The sequence below is a fragment of the Zalophus californianus genome, chromosome 8 (genome assembly GCF_009762305.2).
Source record: "Zalophus californianus isolate mZalCal1 chromosome 8, mZalCal1.pri.v2, whole genome shotgun sequence".
Taxonomy (NCBI): domain Eukaryota; kingdom Metazoa; phylum Chordata; class Mammalia; order Carnivora; family Otariidae; genus Zalophus; species Zalophus californianus.
Window position 1 is genome coordinate 19,581,777 of NC_045602.1, and position 15,998 is coordinate 19,597,774.

At 35.0% G+C, this 15,998-nt stretch overlaps 1 protein-coding gene across 2 annotated transcripts in view; it reads right to left on the minus strand.

Moving 5' to 3' along the window:
* ATAD2B (ATPase family AAA domain containing 2B) overlaps positions 1-15,998 on the minus strand; it is a 168,597-nt gene that overhangs the window by 132,443 nt on the left and 20,156 nt on the right. For both annotated transcript variants that reach the window (XM_027621587.2, XM_027621586.2), the window contains exons 2-7: positions 14,169-14,320; positions 7,686-7,735; positions 7,171-7,324; positions 5,579-5,681; positions 4,629-4,737; positions 1,734-1,850 (exon numbers count right to left, since the gene is read on the minus strand). In XM_027621587.2, coding sequence (XP_027477388.1) covers positions 1,734-1,850; positions 4,629-4,737; positions 5,579-5,681; positions 7,171-7,324; positions 7,686-7,735; positions 14,169-14,320 — 685 coding nt within the window. The remainder of the gene's footprint in view (positions 1-1,733; positions 1,851-4,628; positions 4,738-5,578; positions 5,682-7,170; positions 7,325-7,685; positions 7,736-14,168; positions 14,321-15,998) is intronic.

Below are 15,998 nucleotides of genomic sequence, written 5' to 3' on the forward strand. Positions count from 1 at the left end.
TGTGAACTCATCTATGGTTAGAGAAAGCAGATGAGATGAGTGGCTACCTGAGGATTGGGATGGGGATGGCTCCAGAAGGTTAGGAGCAGATTACAAACAGGCAGCAAGATATTTTGCGGGTTGATAAACATGTTCATTATCTTGATAGTGATAATATTCATAGGTATATACCTCAGGTATGTCCAGCTTCCAAACTGTAAATATTAAATATGTGCAACTGCAGTAGACTGTATTTCAATCATACCCCAATGAAGATTTTTTTTTTAATCTAGAAAAACGGTTCACAATCTTTTTTTCTATCTTTACATATCTCCCCAATTATCACAGGGCTATCTGTGACAGTGACTCCTAACTGGTATAACGTCTGCATACCAAGTCTGCATAAACTAGAGGCAAGCGTCTAGTGAGGTAACTCTGATCCACCCCTTCCAGAAATTCAATCATCATTTTAGAGCATCAGAGTCTGAGTATAGGCGTGCCTGGGTGGCTCAGTCAGTTAAGTGTCCGCCTTCAGCTCAGGTCATGATCCTGGAGTCCCAGGGTCGAGCTCCACATCAGGCTCCCTGCTCAGCAGGGAGTCTGCTTCTCCCTCTGCTCCTCACCTCACTTGTACTCTCTCTCTCTCTCACGCTCTCTCTCTCTCAAATAAAATATTTTAAAAAAAAAAGTCTGAGTATAAATATCTCATAAATATCTCAGTCCTTCCTTAAAAACATTATGCTAAGTGAAAGAAGCTAGACACAAAAAGTCACATAAAAGCAAATCTATAGACAGAAAGTACATCAGTAGTTGCCAAGGGCTAGGGGGATGAAAGTGTAGAAATAATAAAATGTTCTGGAATTAGACAGTGTTGATGAATGCATAATTCTTATAAATACACTAAAAACCAATGGATTAAAAATCAGCAAAACCCACCAAAAATGGTGGATTTCAGGATACATGGATTACTGTATCTCAATTTTAAAAAAAATTGTAGGGATCAGTAGTGATGGAATTTCCCAAGAGATGGAAGAAAGTCAATAAAACAGCACTTACAGAACTGATTACCTGTCATTATCTTAATAGCATTAAGATAAAAGTTTCCCCCTTAATAAAACAAAAACAAAAACAAAAACCTAGGGCCGCCTGGCTGGCTCAGTCGATGGAGCACGTGACTCCTGATCTTAAGAGTTATGAATTCGAGCCCCACGTTGGGGGTAGAAATTACTTTTAAAATATAAATAAACAAATAAACCTAGATTACTGGCCAAGCTGCAGTCCTATACCAGTTTTGTGACTTTGGCTAAACTACTTAACCACTTGGAACACAGATATACTTGCCCTAAAAGAACTGCTGTAAATGAAAGTGTTCAATAAAATCTAAAGTAATACAAAAGTATGAGCAGTATTTATTACTAAATTTAAGTCTTTAAATAAAATGTACATGCTGTATGTAATTCTATATTGCAACTACGTACTTCAACTTTCTTTCAGTTGTGTCTGTGAACATAAGTAAATATAAAAAAAAGATGACTGTAACTACAAGAGATTCCATTCTTCTAAATTCAGCAACACTAGAGGCGCCTGGCTGGCTCAGCCGGTAGAGCATGCAACTCTTGGGGTTGTGAGTTCAAGCCCCACATGGGGTGTAGAGATCACTTAAAAATAAAATCTTTAAATTCAGCAGCACTGATTCTTTTTTTAAAGCAGAATAAGCTGCTCAACTACAAAAGAAGTTCTTCAGCATTTCTTACCTATTGGAGGTGCTTGATATCTATCCACTGTTTTCCTTTGTCTCAAATTATATGGTCTATCATTTTCTTCTCCTTCTGCCTCTTCAACTTCTATATCTCCATCCTCCTCTTGAGATTCTGGTTTCCCCCACACAAAGGAAAAGAATCACTGTTTTAATCCACAGGATTGGTTAACTCTAGAAACGAGTATTTACATTTTGTCTTCTAACTCTCTGCACAGCTGACATTTAAAAGTGTCAACACTATGATACAGCATATGTCAACACAATTCAAAGTCAACCTAGATAGATGCAAAAAAAAAAAAAAAATGCCTTTCCTACAAATAATATAGCTCTCTGCTAAATAACCCAGGTATACTTATGACCTTTCCGTTTCTTTGGTCATACAAAACAGTAATAGAAGATGAATCAAAATTTGACTGCATCAAACTTCATTTAATGGCCAGTTATCCACCAGTGAATAAGGTTAATATTCAAATACCACTTGGGGGGCGCCTGGGTGGCTCAGTTGGTTAAGCGGCTGCCTTCGGCTCAGGTCATAATCCCAGGGTCCTGGGATCGAGCCCCTGCATCGGGCTCCCTTCTCGGCGGGAAGCCTGCTTCTCCCTCTCCCTCTGCCTGCCTCTCTGCCTACTTGTTCTCTCTCTGTATCTCTCTGCCAAATAAACAAACAAAATCTTTTAAAAAAATAAATAAATAAATAAATAAATAAATAAATAAATAAAATACCACTTGGTAGTTCAAAAAAATATGCTTACAAGATAATTACTAATGTTACAGAAAGAGCAATTTTTGTTGGCAGTATAATGGTTTGATAGGCCTGCTGACAACAGATAAGCACAAATTAGTTCTATTTTGGTAGGAAATGCAGGTAGGAATTGGGAGGGAGCATGAAGCCAATTTCTGGGGTGTTAATGGTTCATTTCTTGACGGAACTGACCACTTTATAATTCACCTAACTATACATTTAAAAAATAAATTATAGTGTACATAAATCCTAAAACTTTATTTTTTAAAAAAGTGTTTTGGCTCGGGATGCGTGGGTGGCTCAGTCAGTTAAGCATCTGCCTTCGTTTCAGGTGGTGATCTCAGGGGTCCTGGGATCGAGCCCTGCATTGGGCTCCCTGCTGAGCAGGGAGTCTGCTTCTCCCTTTCCTCCCCCCTCATGCTCTCTCTCACTCTCTTTGTCTCTCCCTCAAATAAATAAAATCTTAAAAAAAGTAAACTGTAAATAGATGTCATATCATAGTTATAGCCAAACCACTTTTATTATTTATTTATATATATATTTAAAGATTTTATTCATTGAGAGAGCAAAAGAGCACATGAGCAGGGTGAGGGGCAAAGGGAGAAGCAGACTCCCCACTGAGCAGGGAGCCCGATGCGGGGCTCAATCCCGGGACTCCAGGATCATGACCTGAGCCAAAGGCAGACACATAACTGACTGAGCCATGCAGGTGCCCCAATTTACAGTTTAAAATAAAAGTCTGGGGTGTCTGGCTGGCTCAGTCGGTACAGCATGCAACTCTTTATCTCAGGTTTTTGAGTTCAAGCCCCATGTTAGGTATAGATATTACTTAAAAATAAAATCTTTTAAAAAAATAAATAAAATAAAATAAAACTCTAATGTAAATTTATTGGCTTATGGATCCCAAATGCAATATGCTTTGTGATTAACTTTTACCACAGGAATTGTCAATATAACACAACCATATTAAGGAATAGGAAAAATTTCAAAACCACCAGTGATACTGACTGAAATAGGAGACTAAAAATGCAAACATCTGAAAGCTTATTCTAACCTTATAAAAATTTTTATTATTAAGTTCTAGAGAAAATCAGTAACTACATTAACTAAATAAATTACTTGTACCCAAATAAGTCTCTTTAAATCCTCAAAAAATATTGTTTTGAGAAACACCTGCACAATAATATTGTGGGAAGAAATTCTCTGCATGGCAAATCTATTTTGAAAACTCTACAAAGGTGTTCATTTAATGAAAAGGCAAAAGTCACATTATAAATCTGTCTCACCTATACTGATTTTCTCCAAAGGAAGCAATATAGAGGCTCTAGCTGTAACAACAATAATATTTGCTCAATAAAGTACCTTCATTAGAAATATCAGCTCTTCAAAACTCACTAATAATATATTAGAGAATTTGAGAAATAAACCCCTTCATCTCCATCTAAGCTCCACAAATAGTAGGAACTGGTAAGATATCCTGGTAAAATACAACTATCCTGCATTTACAATATACCAAATCTTCTGAAAATCCATTTCAACAAAGATTAACACCTACAGAATTGAAATCTATAGGTTTACTTACTAGTCATTGATTTATAATCTTTGGGGCAAATATACTTTCATCATGCTCCCAGCTCCAGCCCTACAAATTCAGCCTGGGTTGTTCAGTTCATAACCCAGACAAGCCTCAGAAAAGAGCAGTACAACCCCCTCCACTAACATTAGCAGGCCCTCTTTCTCTGAACCTCACCATTCATTTCTCATTCCATAACTAAATTTGGGACCCAAATAATCAGAGATTCAGGATACAGATAGTAAGTGGGTAGAGGCTTCCAGTTAGAAGGTATCTAAACACAAAAGAGGCCTCACCTAACAACAAATCAGCCCATGGCAAATGTCACACCAGATTAGGTCACTTGAGGGCTACTAATAAGATAAATTACATAATGATGTAGAGTATAAAGGCATTTTTCCAGATGAAAGTGAAAACTCAGAATGCCAAATAAAAATTATTCCAAATTATACAATATAGAGCTCTAAAGTCAAAAATCACCCACTCAGCAATATTACGCATATATTACTTGTATATATTTTTCCTCCCTCCCACCTGAACTTTGTGGTATTTACTTCATAAGGTACTTTACAAACCTTCTTCTTCACCCTCAGTAGAGACCTCATGATGATTCTGTATCCCATAACTATTTCTTCTCAGTGATTTTCTTCGCCTTTTCACTCTTGAATACATATCCATGTTTTCCTTTTAAAGAAAGAAAGCTGTCAAATATTAACATGGAATTTATTCCTATCTATAAATATCATTAACCCAATGGTACATGACCACTCTTGAAATTTACTGAGCACCTATTTGAAGACAGATTCATGAAAAATGGAGGTTCCTGAATTCAAAAAATGTAAGGGACAAGAGGAAAAATAAAACAAATATTTGAAAATTTAAAACTACAATTCCATGAACATACTTCCTCCCTGGAGCAAACTACAGCTTACTAGGATGGAATAAGACACGTCACAGGTAACTATAAAATAAAGTAAAACAAGTTAAATGCCTTAAAGAAAGGTACAATGTACCATAGAATTCACAGAGATGATCCTCTTGTTGCTGAGGAAAGGGAAGGGAGGCAGCATTTGAGATGAACCTTGAAACAATGGTAGGATTGCATCAGTCCCTAACAGGAAGTATTACCAGAAGTTAAGGATAAGGGAACAAGAATGATCTGTTTATATTTGGGAAATGGTGTGTGAGAAGATAAAGTTGAAACCAGATTATGAAGGTCAAGGTGTTTTTAATTAATTCAGTACACAATAAAAAGAACATTAAAGGTTCAAATCAGAAAAGTAACAGAATCAGAGTGGTACTTTAAGATGACTCTTCTGGCAAAAGCACAGAGGGTCTTTTGGGAAAGGCTGTGGCGAGCAGAGTAAGGACAGAAGAAGGAAACATAAAATCCCAAACTAAGGTGGAAAAAAGAAAGGAACAAATCTGTTAATTCAAGAAAATCCAAATGCTGCTCACCCTCCCTTTGAATTCCTCAACCAAAATAAAAAATATTTGCCAAGGTTGTTAAAGTTAATATACTCACAAATTCTGTATCTGTCCACATTCTAAGTCGTTCTACTTCTCCTGACCGACGGTTCCGTCTGATATTAATGTTGTCCATTTCCTGTAGTACAGCTTCAGCAGTACTACAATCACATAATAAAACTAGGATTTAGACAACTGTGAGGCCACACACTGTGTCATACATGTAAAAGAGCTCTTCATCAAAGCATAATTAAATGATCTCTGATATGTAACTGTACATGGCATCCCAATTAAATAACTTTCAGAATCAGCATCCATCAGAAGATAATGCCCGCAAAAATCCAGAACATCCTTTACCTTAATATATTTATTATAATAAAACTTATAAAATAGAACATTTGTTTATAACACTCCAAATATTTGGGGCACCTGGCTGGCTCAGTCAGTAGAGCATGCAACTCTTGATATCAGGATTGTGAGTTCAAGCCCTATGCTGAGTGTAGAGATTACTTAAAAATAAAATCTGTGATACTCCATATATTTAACTCCACAATGCCACTATAAATGACTACCAGATCCAATGGTAGGCAATGAAAAAAATTTCAATATTTTTATTTGAAGATAGTGTTAAGAAAATTTACAGGATAGAGAATCTGTAAAAAGTTTAAAGCTGGGGGGGAGGAAGGCAAAAAAAAAAGGTTAAAGCCAGGGGTGCTTGGTTGGCTCAGTTGGTAAAGTGTCTGACTCTGGATTTCAGCTCAGGTCTTGATCTCAAGGTCATGAGTTCAAGCCCTGTATTGGGCTCCACGCTGGGCATGGAGCCTACTTAAAAAAAAGTTTAAAACCAACACAAGGTTAACTGAACAGATACTTTCAAAAATTAGACAAACTGACCTCTACGAAATACAGGCTAACATTACCACATTTTATCTTTTAAACACATTTATACAGCACTTACTGTGTGTCCAGACAATGATCAACGTACTTAACAAATAATAACTAATACTTGAATTTGACCTTACTAGTATAGAATATAATTTCCTCTCTTGTAAAATAGGGATTATACTGACCTCCCTTCTTTCCAGGTCATTGCAAGGATTAAGTAGGATAATTTATCATCTGAGAAGAATAAAATTTCATTGCATGGAGATACTGAGCAATCTGCTAGGTTCATTCACTAACTATATCCCATATACCCAGTCTCAAAAGACCTTTAATTCAAAATCTTGACTAAACAAAAGTATACGTACTACACATCAATAATGGAATTTAATGTTGCTTGAAAATTGCCAAAAATTGTTAATGAGCAAATGTTAAAGGACCATAATAGTAAAGACAGGATAAAATTACTTTTTATATTATTTATGCACAAAAACTTAAAAAGGGTGAGAAAAATTTAGCTATTACATAAACTATTAAATCTAGTAAACGGACTAGAAACTGATAATCATTGTTAACCACTATTAATTCAAATTAAGTTTTAAAATAATTGCATTTATTACTAAGTCAGTGCTTAAGTTTTTTTTTAAACATATCTAGCTTAAAAATCACTGATCTTTTTGAAATCTGAAATCGGATTTTGAAATTTTGAAATCTGAAAAATTAAATAAATTAATTAAATTAAACTGCTTACTGCATAAGCATTCATACCTATTTACTAGTTGATCAAATAACAAACTCTGGTTCACGCTTTCAAATCTGTTTTTCCTGGAACGACAACTTTTTCTGACTTCCATGTCACCATTTATACAAGAAAGGTCCCCATCTCCCTTCTTTTCCCCTCGAAGGGGATGGCTTCGAAGGGCTACAAGAAGAGAGAGATTTACAGTTCAAAGTACAGAGTATAAAAAGAAAAAAGAAAAAATACATCAAAAATTACTTTTAAAAGACTACAAAAAATTTAATATTACCTCTTAAATGGCTTTAATATCCAATAATCTAAAATTGATAACTATTTACAATCTGTCATAGTAATTTTAATAATTTCATTTCTACTGATTTTTCAATGTTTAAAAATTACGTAAGTATTCACTATGACTGAAATCCAGTTATTTCCAACTGTATGCTGAACATACTAGTAAATCACTGTTTTATCCCGCTTTAACACTTACTAACAACATTAGTAAGAATTTCAATACTAACCAGTTTCATAACAGAATACTCACATAAGCTACTATGTCCGTTTGGTAATGTAGCACCAGGCTGAGAAGTTAACCTAGAACACAATTATATTTAATATGCAAACACATCAACATTCATTTAAAGAAGCAAGAAACGCAATACTGGTGGAATCATTTTAATCTTTAAAATGTCAGTAATATTACTTTTTTCAGAGTAAAGATGACATTATTTTACTCTAAGATTGGTAATATACCAATTAATAAAATATACTTGCTATGAGTCATTTCATTACTTCAAGAAAAGCTTTAATAACAGATTATAAACTGAATTTACTGTCTTCAACTCTATAAAGTCCAAAGAGGAGGCTGAAGCTTAACATGTACCATAAAGTTAACTGATAACATAAGCAGCAATGGTCACAGACATTCGTTATTGGTTTTGGTTAACAAAATAAAAATCAAACAATGACAAATTTATTCAAACAATAAATTGTGCGGGGCGCCTGGCTGGCTCAGTCGTTAAGCGCCTGCCTTCAGCTCAGGTCACGATCCCAGGTTTCTGGGATCGAGCCCCGCATCGGGCTCCCTGCTCAGCAGGAAGCCTGCTTCTCCCCTCTCCCATTCCCCCGCTTGTGTTCCCTCTCTCTCTCGCTATGTCTCTCTCTGATGAATAAATAAAATCTTAAAAAAATAAAATAAAATAAAATAAATTGTGGAAAGAATAAAGTCCTTGAACATCAATACCATTTAATAATTTCTCCAAAATATTTTATTACACAATCTAACCTGACAAATGAAAACTTAGCTAATTTCTCAAAATAGTCATCATACAATTCTCCCTTTTGGGTGAAGGAAAGCAAATGTTAATTCAGTAAGAAGATACTTAAATGGTCATCAAAACATGAAGACTTAAAATTCACAGTATGGGGACGCCTGGGTGGCTCAGTCATTAAGCATCTGCCTTCCGCTCAGGTCATGATCCCAGGGTCCTGGGATTGAGCCCCACATCAGGCACCCTGCTCAGCGGGGAGCCTGCTTCTCCCTCTCCCACTCCCCCTGCTTGTGTTCCTGCTCTAGCTATCTCTGTCAAATAAATAAATAAAATCTTAAAAAAAAAAATTTACAGTATGCTTTTGTGTAATTAGGAAGTAAAAAACAAAAACTAAATTGCTACATAATAAAAGAACTGTTGGTGTAAACTTACTAAGGTATTTTTTAAATACCCAAAGATTATTATTTTCAAAAATTATAAAAAAGGGAAAGGACCACTCAGAAAATAGTAAATATAGGATTATCTTCTGTTCTATTATCTATATGGTTTGCACAAAATTTTCTTTTAATGGAAGTATACTTGATACACAATGTTGTTATTAGTTTCAGGTGCATAACACCGTGATTCAACGAACCTATACATTATGCTGTGCTCACCACCAGTGTAGCTCCCATCTATCATCACACAATGCTATTACAATAGCATTTACTGACTATATTCCCCATGCTGTACCTTTCATCCCCGTGACTTACTCATTCCATAACTGGAAGCCTGTATCGCCCACTCCTGTTTGCACAAATTTTCTTAACTAAAATATTCTAATGTTTTGGGTTACTCCAGCACTCCTCAGGCTAAATTTTAAATGTTAATTATAAATGCCCTTGCCTAATAAAGGTCAGAGCTAGGATGACTAAAGGATTTACACAAAACTCAAACTGTTACATGTACTTATACTGTCACAAACGCAAAAACAAAAAACTCCACCTCCCTTCCCCCAGAAAACAAAAGTATCTCATTCTAATATGGTACACCCCTTGGAAAGTATTTCATTTTTAGCGCGTTTGTATACAAAGTACACATAAAGTAATGAAATTGGCGTATTAACATATCTTTCCTTGGAAAGATTATACATATCAAATTTTCTAGAACTCACTTAAAACCACATAGAAAAGTCAATTTTACTACTTCATAAATATACTTGGCTTTGGACCCAACATAATATTAACTCAGTTTGATCAGTTTATTTACAAGTCTTGGCTCCAAATGAATTTTAGTGTATGCAAAACCAAATTATTGAAATTGTACATACTTAAATCATTCAAAAACATAAGATGCTAACCCTGAAATCATTCTACAAAAGAAATCTAAAACTTTTCTCAACAATAGCAACATCACTGAAAAAAAAGCACAATAAGCTTTTTGTTCCTCTGAAGAAGACAATGCTTACTTGGCTTTTATTTCATTGCTAAAGAAAGATCTGTCTTAAAAAGGAAAAATAAAAACTTATTCTTCAATCAATCCAATTATCTTACAATCATAAATTACTGTCATCCTTTTTTCATTACCATTTCTCTTTATAAAGATGAAAAAGATGAAAAAGGAGACAGAATATTAAATACTTGAGCATGGAAAGAGAGAACACCGGGATTTTAAGAACTGGCCTGCCTATACAATAACATATATGCCTTAAAAAGTTTCTTGGGTGCCGCTCAGTTGGTTAAACAACTGCCTTTGGCTCAGGTCATGATCCTGGAGTCCCGGGATCGAGTCCTGCATCCCGCATCGGGCTCCCTGCTCAGCAGGGAGTCGGCTTCTCCCTCTGACCCTCCCTTCGCCCCACCCCCCCAACTCCCGCCATCCGCCATGCTCGCGTGAGCGCACGCGTGCGCACACACTCTCTCTCAAATAAATAAAATCTTTAAAAAAAGTTTCTTAAATCAATGTTCCCAAAAGTTAATCACTTAAAATGTAACTAGGTGAGTTCACTGCTTAAGTGAAAGCTCCAATAAATCTTTTATGATTATGAAGTCTCCTTTGCTTCCTTTGTTTATTTTTGAAAAGGGGAGTGGGTGCGGGATTTCCCTGTATCTGTTTCCTAAATTCTGTATTTATTTTTTTCCTAAATTTTTTAAATGGAGACAGCATTACTTTACATTAGATGATTATTATGTTAGAATTTTCTACACCTTTAGTTATCTGGGGCATACTACCGATGCAGTACGAGGCTACTTGTAATCATTACTTATTCTCCCTTTCCCATATAAACCCAAGGCATTTAGTGATTTAGGGGTTTAAAACTTATATCAGGAAAAGCCTGTTTGGAAAGACCTTAACCAATACTGGGGCGCCTGGGTGGCTCAGTCGGTTGAGCGTCTGCCTTCGGCTCGGGTCATGATCTCGGGGTCCTGGGATCGGGGTCCTGGGATCGAGCCCCGCATCGGGCTCCCTGCTCTGCGGGAAGCCTTCTCCCTCTCCCACTTCTCCCTCTCCCACTCCCCCTGCTTGTGTTCCCTCTTTCGCTGTCAAATAAATAAATAAAATCTTAAAAAAAAAAAACCTTAACCAATACTACCTACAATTTTATGTGCCTCAGCAGTTTAACAAGTGGTTACATTTCTGCCTAACCCTCACTACTCTCTCATCATCTGACCACAAAACAAAATTTTCATGCATACTACATTTAAGTGTACAATTAGTCTTATCAAAGATTTAATTTTAGGGCGCCTCGGTGGCCCAGTCGTTAAGCGTCTGCCTTCGGCTCAGGTCATGATCCCAGGGTCCTGGGATCGAGCCCCGCGGGCTCCCTGCTCAGCGGGAAGCCTTGTCCCTCTCCCTCTGCTTCTCCCTCCCCTCTGCTTCTTCCTCTCCCTCTGCTTGTGGTTCCCTCTCTGGCTGCATCTCTAACAAATAAATAAATAAAATCTTTAAAAAAAGGAAGATTTAATTTTGTCTGTATCTTAGAGCATGTGTTTCTCTATTATTCTAGAAACATTAAGTGCATGTCACATTTTCTAGGGTGCCTCCTCCAACAACACAGACAGACACGTGCACACACACAGCATCCCAGTTCAATAAATGTCTAGTAGCTAAATAAATACCAGTTGACAAAAATGGGTTTCTTTACTCAAAATATGTGTAAGCTACAACAGCTATCTAGGCTAGCATGGATATTTGTGAATTTCTACATATAAGATAAAGAAGAATATATAGTAAAATTTTTAATGAAAAAAATCCTTATTTTATAAAAAATTATCATAATTATGTTGATAAACTTGAGCCTTTAAATATATAAGCCCCGATTTCTCCCCCAAAAGAAAACTTGTAATCTATTTCAAATCATTTATGAAAACTTCAAAGTTCTAGTTCCACTTTTACCTCTATCTTCATCTAATTACCGAGCTCTCAAAAGTTATTTCACCAATCAACAGTAATTTAAAAAAAAAAAATTAGCAGTCTTGGGGAGCCTGGATGGCTCAGTCAGTTAAGTGTTCTACTCCTGATTTCCGCTCAGGTCATGATCTCAGGGTTGTGAGATTGAGCTCTGGGTCGGGCTCTGCGCTGGGGGTGGATCCTGCTTAAGATTATCTCTCTCCTACATTGTATGTTAACTAATTGAATTTAAATTTTAAAAATGACGTAATATTTAATTTAATTCAAAAAAGATTATCTCTCCTTCCCCCGTCCCTCCCCACCTGCCTGAAAAATTTAAAAATTAAAAATTTAGCAGTCTTTACAAAGTCTTTTAGGATTCATTATTCTTCAGGGAATACTAATTCTTACCTATATTCACTTTCCCCAAAATGAATTACGTTTGTAACAAAGTATTTTTGTGAAAGAAGCTTAATAGTTTTACTTTGGATGCTCATAAGACCTTAGGATTACCAAAATAAAGGAATCGAGATTCTCAGGCTCATGACATAAAAACAAACACAAGCTTCCAAATAAATCCTGATTTTTGTATTTATACTATCTCAAAATCTAAAATATTTTTAACTACAAGCTTTCCTCAAAATTCAATTCTGTTGAATCTAATAATAGGTCAAATGGTGTCTTCTTTTCAGGTCATCTGAAATATCAAAACATTCTAACAGTGTGGCACTTACATTCCTAGATGAAAATTAAACTCAAAAAAACTTTTTAAATTGTTATTCTTCTGCCAAAATATAAATAATAAATTGTTAGTATTCCTTATTTCTTAAGCTTTTTATTCAAAATGTACTTAGTATTTTTTTATAAGGAGTATCACACTAAGGCACCTAAATGGAAGCAAAATTCTCTCCCCAAAACAATTTTTGAGGCTTTTTTTATACAAAAGACATAATCAAGATCAATTTACACAAAGGCCTTCTGAGTGGCTAAGATGAAGAAAAGCAAGTGCCCATCATATACTCAAACTGTTAAAATTATCTTACAGTGAAAGGTAAAACTTTGACACTAAAAGAACAATTTTAAGAAACATTTATCTAGAAAAAGAAGCCTGATTCATTCATTTAATAAATATAGGATACAGATCACAACAGGTAGATCAAGTCTAGAAGTGTAATTAAAGGGCAGTACTCATTTTAAGTAACATCATTATAGTGACCTGGATCTGTTTTATCTCACAGATGAATGAGTGTGGGAAAAGAAAAATCAACAGGCTATGATTCAAGATTTTCCTACTTAGCTCCCAGACAATGCAAAATAAAAAACTTTTAGTAAGTGGTGTATCTTCTGGAACATAATGAAATAGGTAAAAGACTCTTCAGGGACTAGGAAATGTATACTACCTATCAAAGTCTATATAACCCCAAGTTTTTTTTTTCATTAAAGAGTAACAGTATCCAGGGTCGCCTGGGTGGCTCAGATGGTTAAGCATCTGCCTTTGGCTCAGGTCATGATCTCCTTCATCGAAAGACTCCTAGCTCAGCGGGGAGTCTGCTTCTCCCTTTCCCTCTGCTCCTCCCCCCGGCCTGTGCTCTCTCTGTCTCTCTCTCAAATGAATAAATAAAAATCTTTAAAAAAATATTTTTAAAAAAAGAATAACAGTACCCAGAATTTACCTATACATATAAAATCAGGTAATTTTTAAATACTTCAAGGAGGAAAGAAACCAAAGGATTTCCCTTTTACTTTTGTTTGTAGTCAGCACATCATAAGCACTTCTACATCAAAGACTGGAGAAAAGAGAAGCTAAGAATTCTGAGTTCAAAGTTTAAATCCTTTCTGTGTGTGTGCCTATCTTATCTACATTAAATTATTACATTTACTTTGGTAAGTGTGTAAAAGTAAGTTTTCCTGATACATACCAAGCCAAACCCAAAGCAAATTTAAACTGACAACAAGAAGACAAATGAAAAGATTTCTTTAAAAATTAATTTTTATTTTATTACATGTTAGTATATCAATTCAAGTATAATATTTAATAATTTTAGAAAGGGGAGATTTTACTTTATTTTCAAATAAAAATATACTTCTAACCAAATATCTTTATTTAAAACTTCCAGGAGTATAAGTATGTTCGCATATTCAAGACCTATCGAAATCCTTATTCTTTTAGTAATAATAGTTTCTATTATATACATATTTTTATATAACAAATATATTTTATGTGATATTTAGAATAAAAACATAGAAAATCATAAAACAAGTTTAAAAATTTGTAAGTATTTCTAGACAATAGTGGCTTTACAATTTAAGAAAATTAGCATTAATATGAGCCCTGAATCATATCAAATAATTCATGAAAAAACAGTGGATGAGTTCTCACTTCTCACCTGGTCTGTCCAGTTGATATGTTCCATTCCTCTCGCTGACCAGTACTTCGTGATTTTGATTTGTCTTTGCAAACAGAATCAGGTTGTTTCAAAGTGCGTTTGGCTGGAGGAGACAAGTGGCTATCACTTAAACTACCATCAACTTCAGCTTTCTGAAAGACAGTTAAAAATGAATTTATTATTCCTCTTAAAACATTGAATTCCTAAATTCTTGATAAAGTACAGTATTTATTCAACCAATAAATATTTACTAAATGAATCACTCTATAAGTATAGCAAATGTAATAATCTGTAAATACAGAAACAAGGGAGTTAGATTACATTTATAATCAGAAAAGTATAGTTTGTTATTTTACAGTAGTTTCAAGCCTACACATCTATACCTATTTCTTTATCTGTGCATGAATAACAACATACATGTGTACACCAAGGCTTCTAATTCTAATTCCACACGTTAAGTTTCTTTCCAGACTTTCCCCTTCATGTTTGTAAAGCTCTTCTCAAGGAGAAACATGGCTTCCATTATCTTCAATACATTTATTTGTTTTAAACGAATTAATAATTCGTTTAAAATAACCAATTTCTGAACCAGAGACCTCCATCCATCACATTTCCATTATTCCCTCTCCAGCCACATGTCCTTAGACTAAGAAACGTCAGTATCCACACAGCAGCTCTCCTCTTTACCACTCAATTCATTGGATATTGGGCAAGTGGGTAAGAGAGCAGAGGGAAGATGAACTTTTACTTTAGAGATGATTTAATTCAATGCTATTACTTAATCACTTGATATTACAGAGCAGTATTTCAAAGGGATATATGATCATTTTCAATATGTTACCAAATAAAGTTTTATTTCCTTTTATACTACAAATTTAAGAAAAATATAAGAAATATCCTTTTCATAAATGCACATTTCTAAATCCTATTTTCCCAAAGCAAGACAACTACATTACACAAATAACTAGTCAAAATGTAGCTATTAGCAAACAAACTTAAGAAATACTTGTAATAGGGGCGCTGGACTGGCTCAGCTGGTAGAGCATGCAACTCTTGATCTCAGGGTCTTAAGTCCAAGCCCCATGTTGTACTTAGAGGTTACTTTTAAAAAAAAACAAACAAAAACTTGTAATATTGTATATGTCTAAATGTATCCAAGTATAATGTATAGATTTAACGGTTCACTTACTAAAAATTTTTTTACGAAAAGACCAATTTCTAATTTTGTGGTGTTAATACAATTTGCCATGAGCTAGTTTTAAAGCCATAAGACCACATTCATACTAAAAAACACAAAGGGAAAAACTACTAGATATTCAAACATCAGAGTGTCTATAATTAAGGAAAATAAACATATTAGTTTTTTTGTATGTATACATATACAATACATATTTATTGTACATATACATACATTTTTTGTATGTAGAACATACAGCATCACTTATTAGTTTAGATTACCAGGAAAAACTGGTTAGCTACTTCCAAACTATCCTCAGCAGAGGAGGAAAAACTATTTAAGATGCAATTCAATCATGTAATAGTACTTTATCAATAAATATGCTTAATGTACTTAACAAATGAATGCTTTTTTAAAAATGCACTATTTCGGGGCACCTGGGTGGCTCAGTCAGCTAAGTGACGCACTGGATTTCGGCTCAGGTAGTGATCCATTGTGGGATCAAGCTGCATCAGGTTCTACACTCAGTAGGTTGTCTGCTTCTCTTCGTCTCCTCCTCTCCCGCTGCCCCTCCACCCTCACTCAGTCTCCAGCTCTAAAATAATAAATCTTAAAATTGCACTAAATTTCACTTCCTCAGGCTCTTGCCTTCT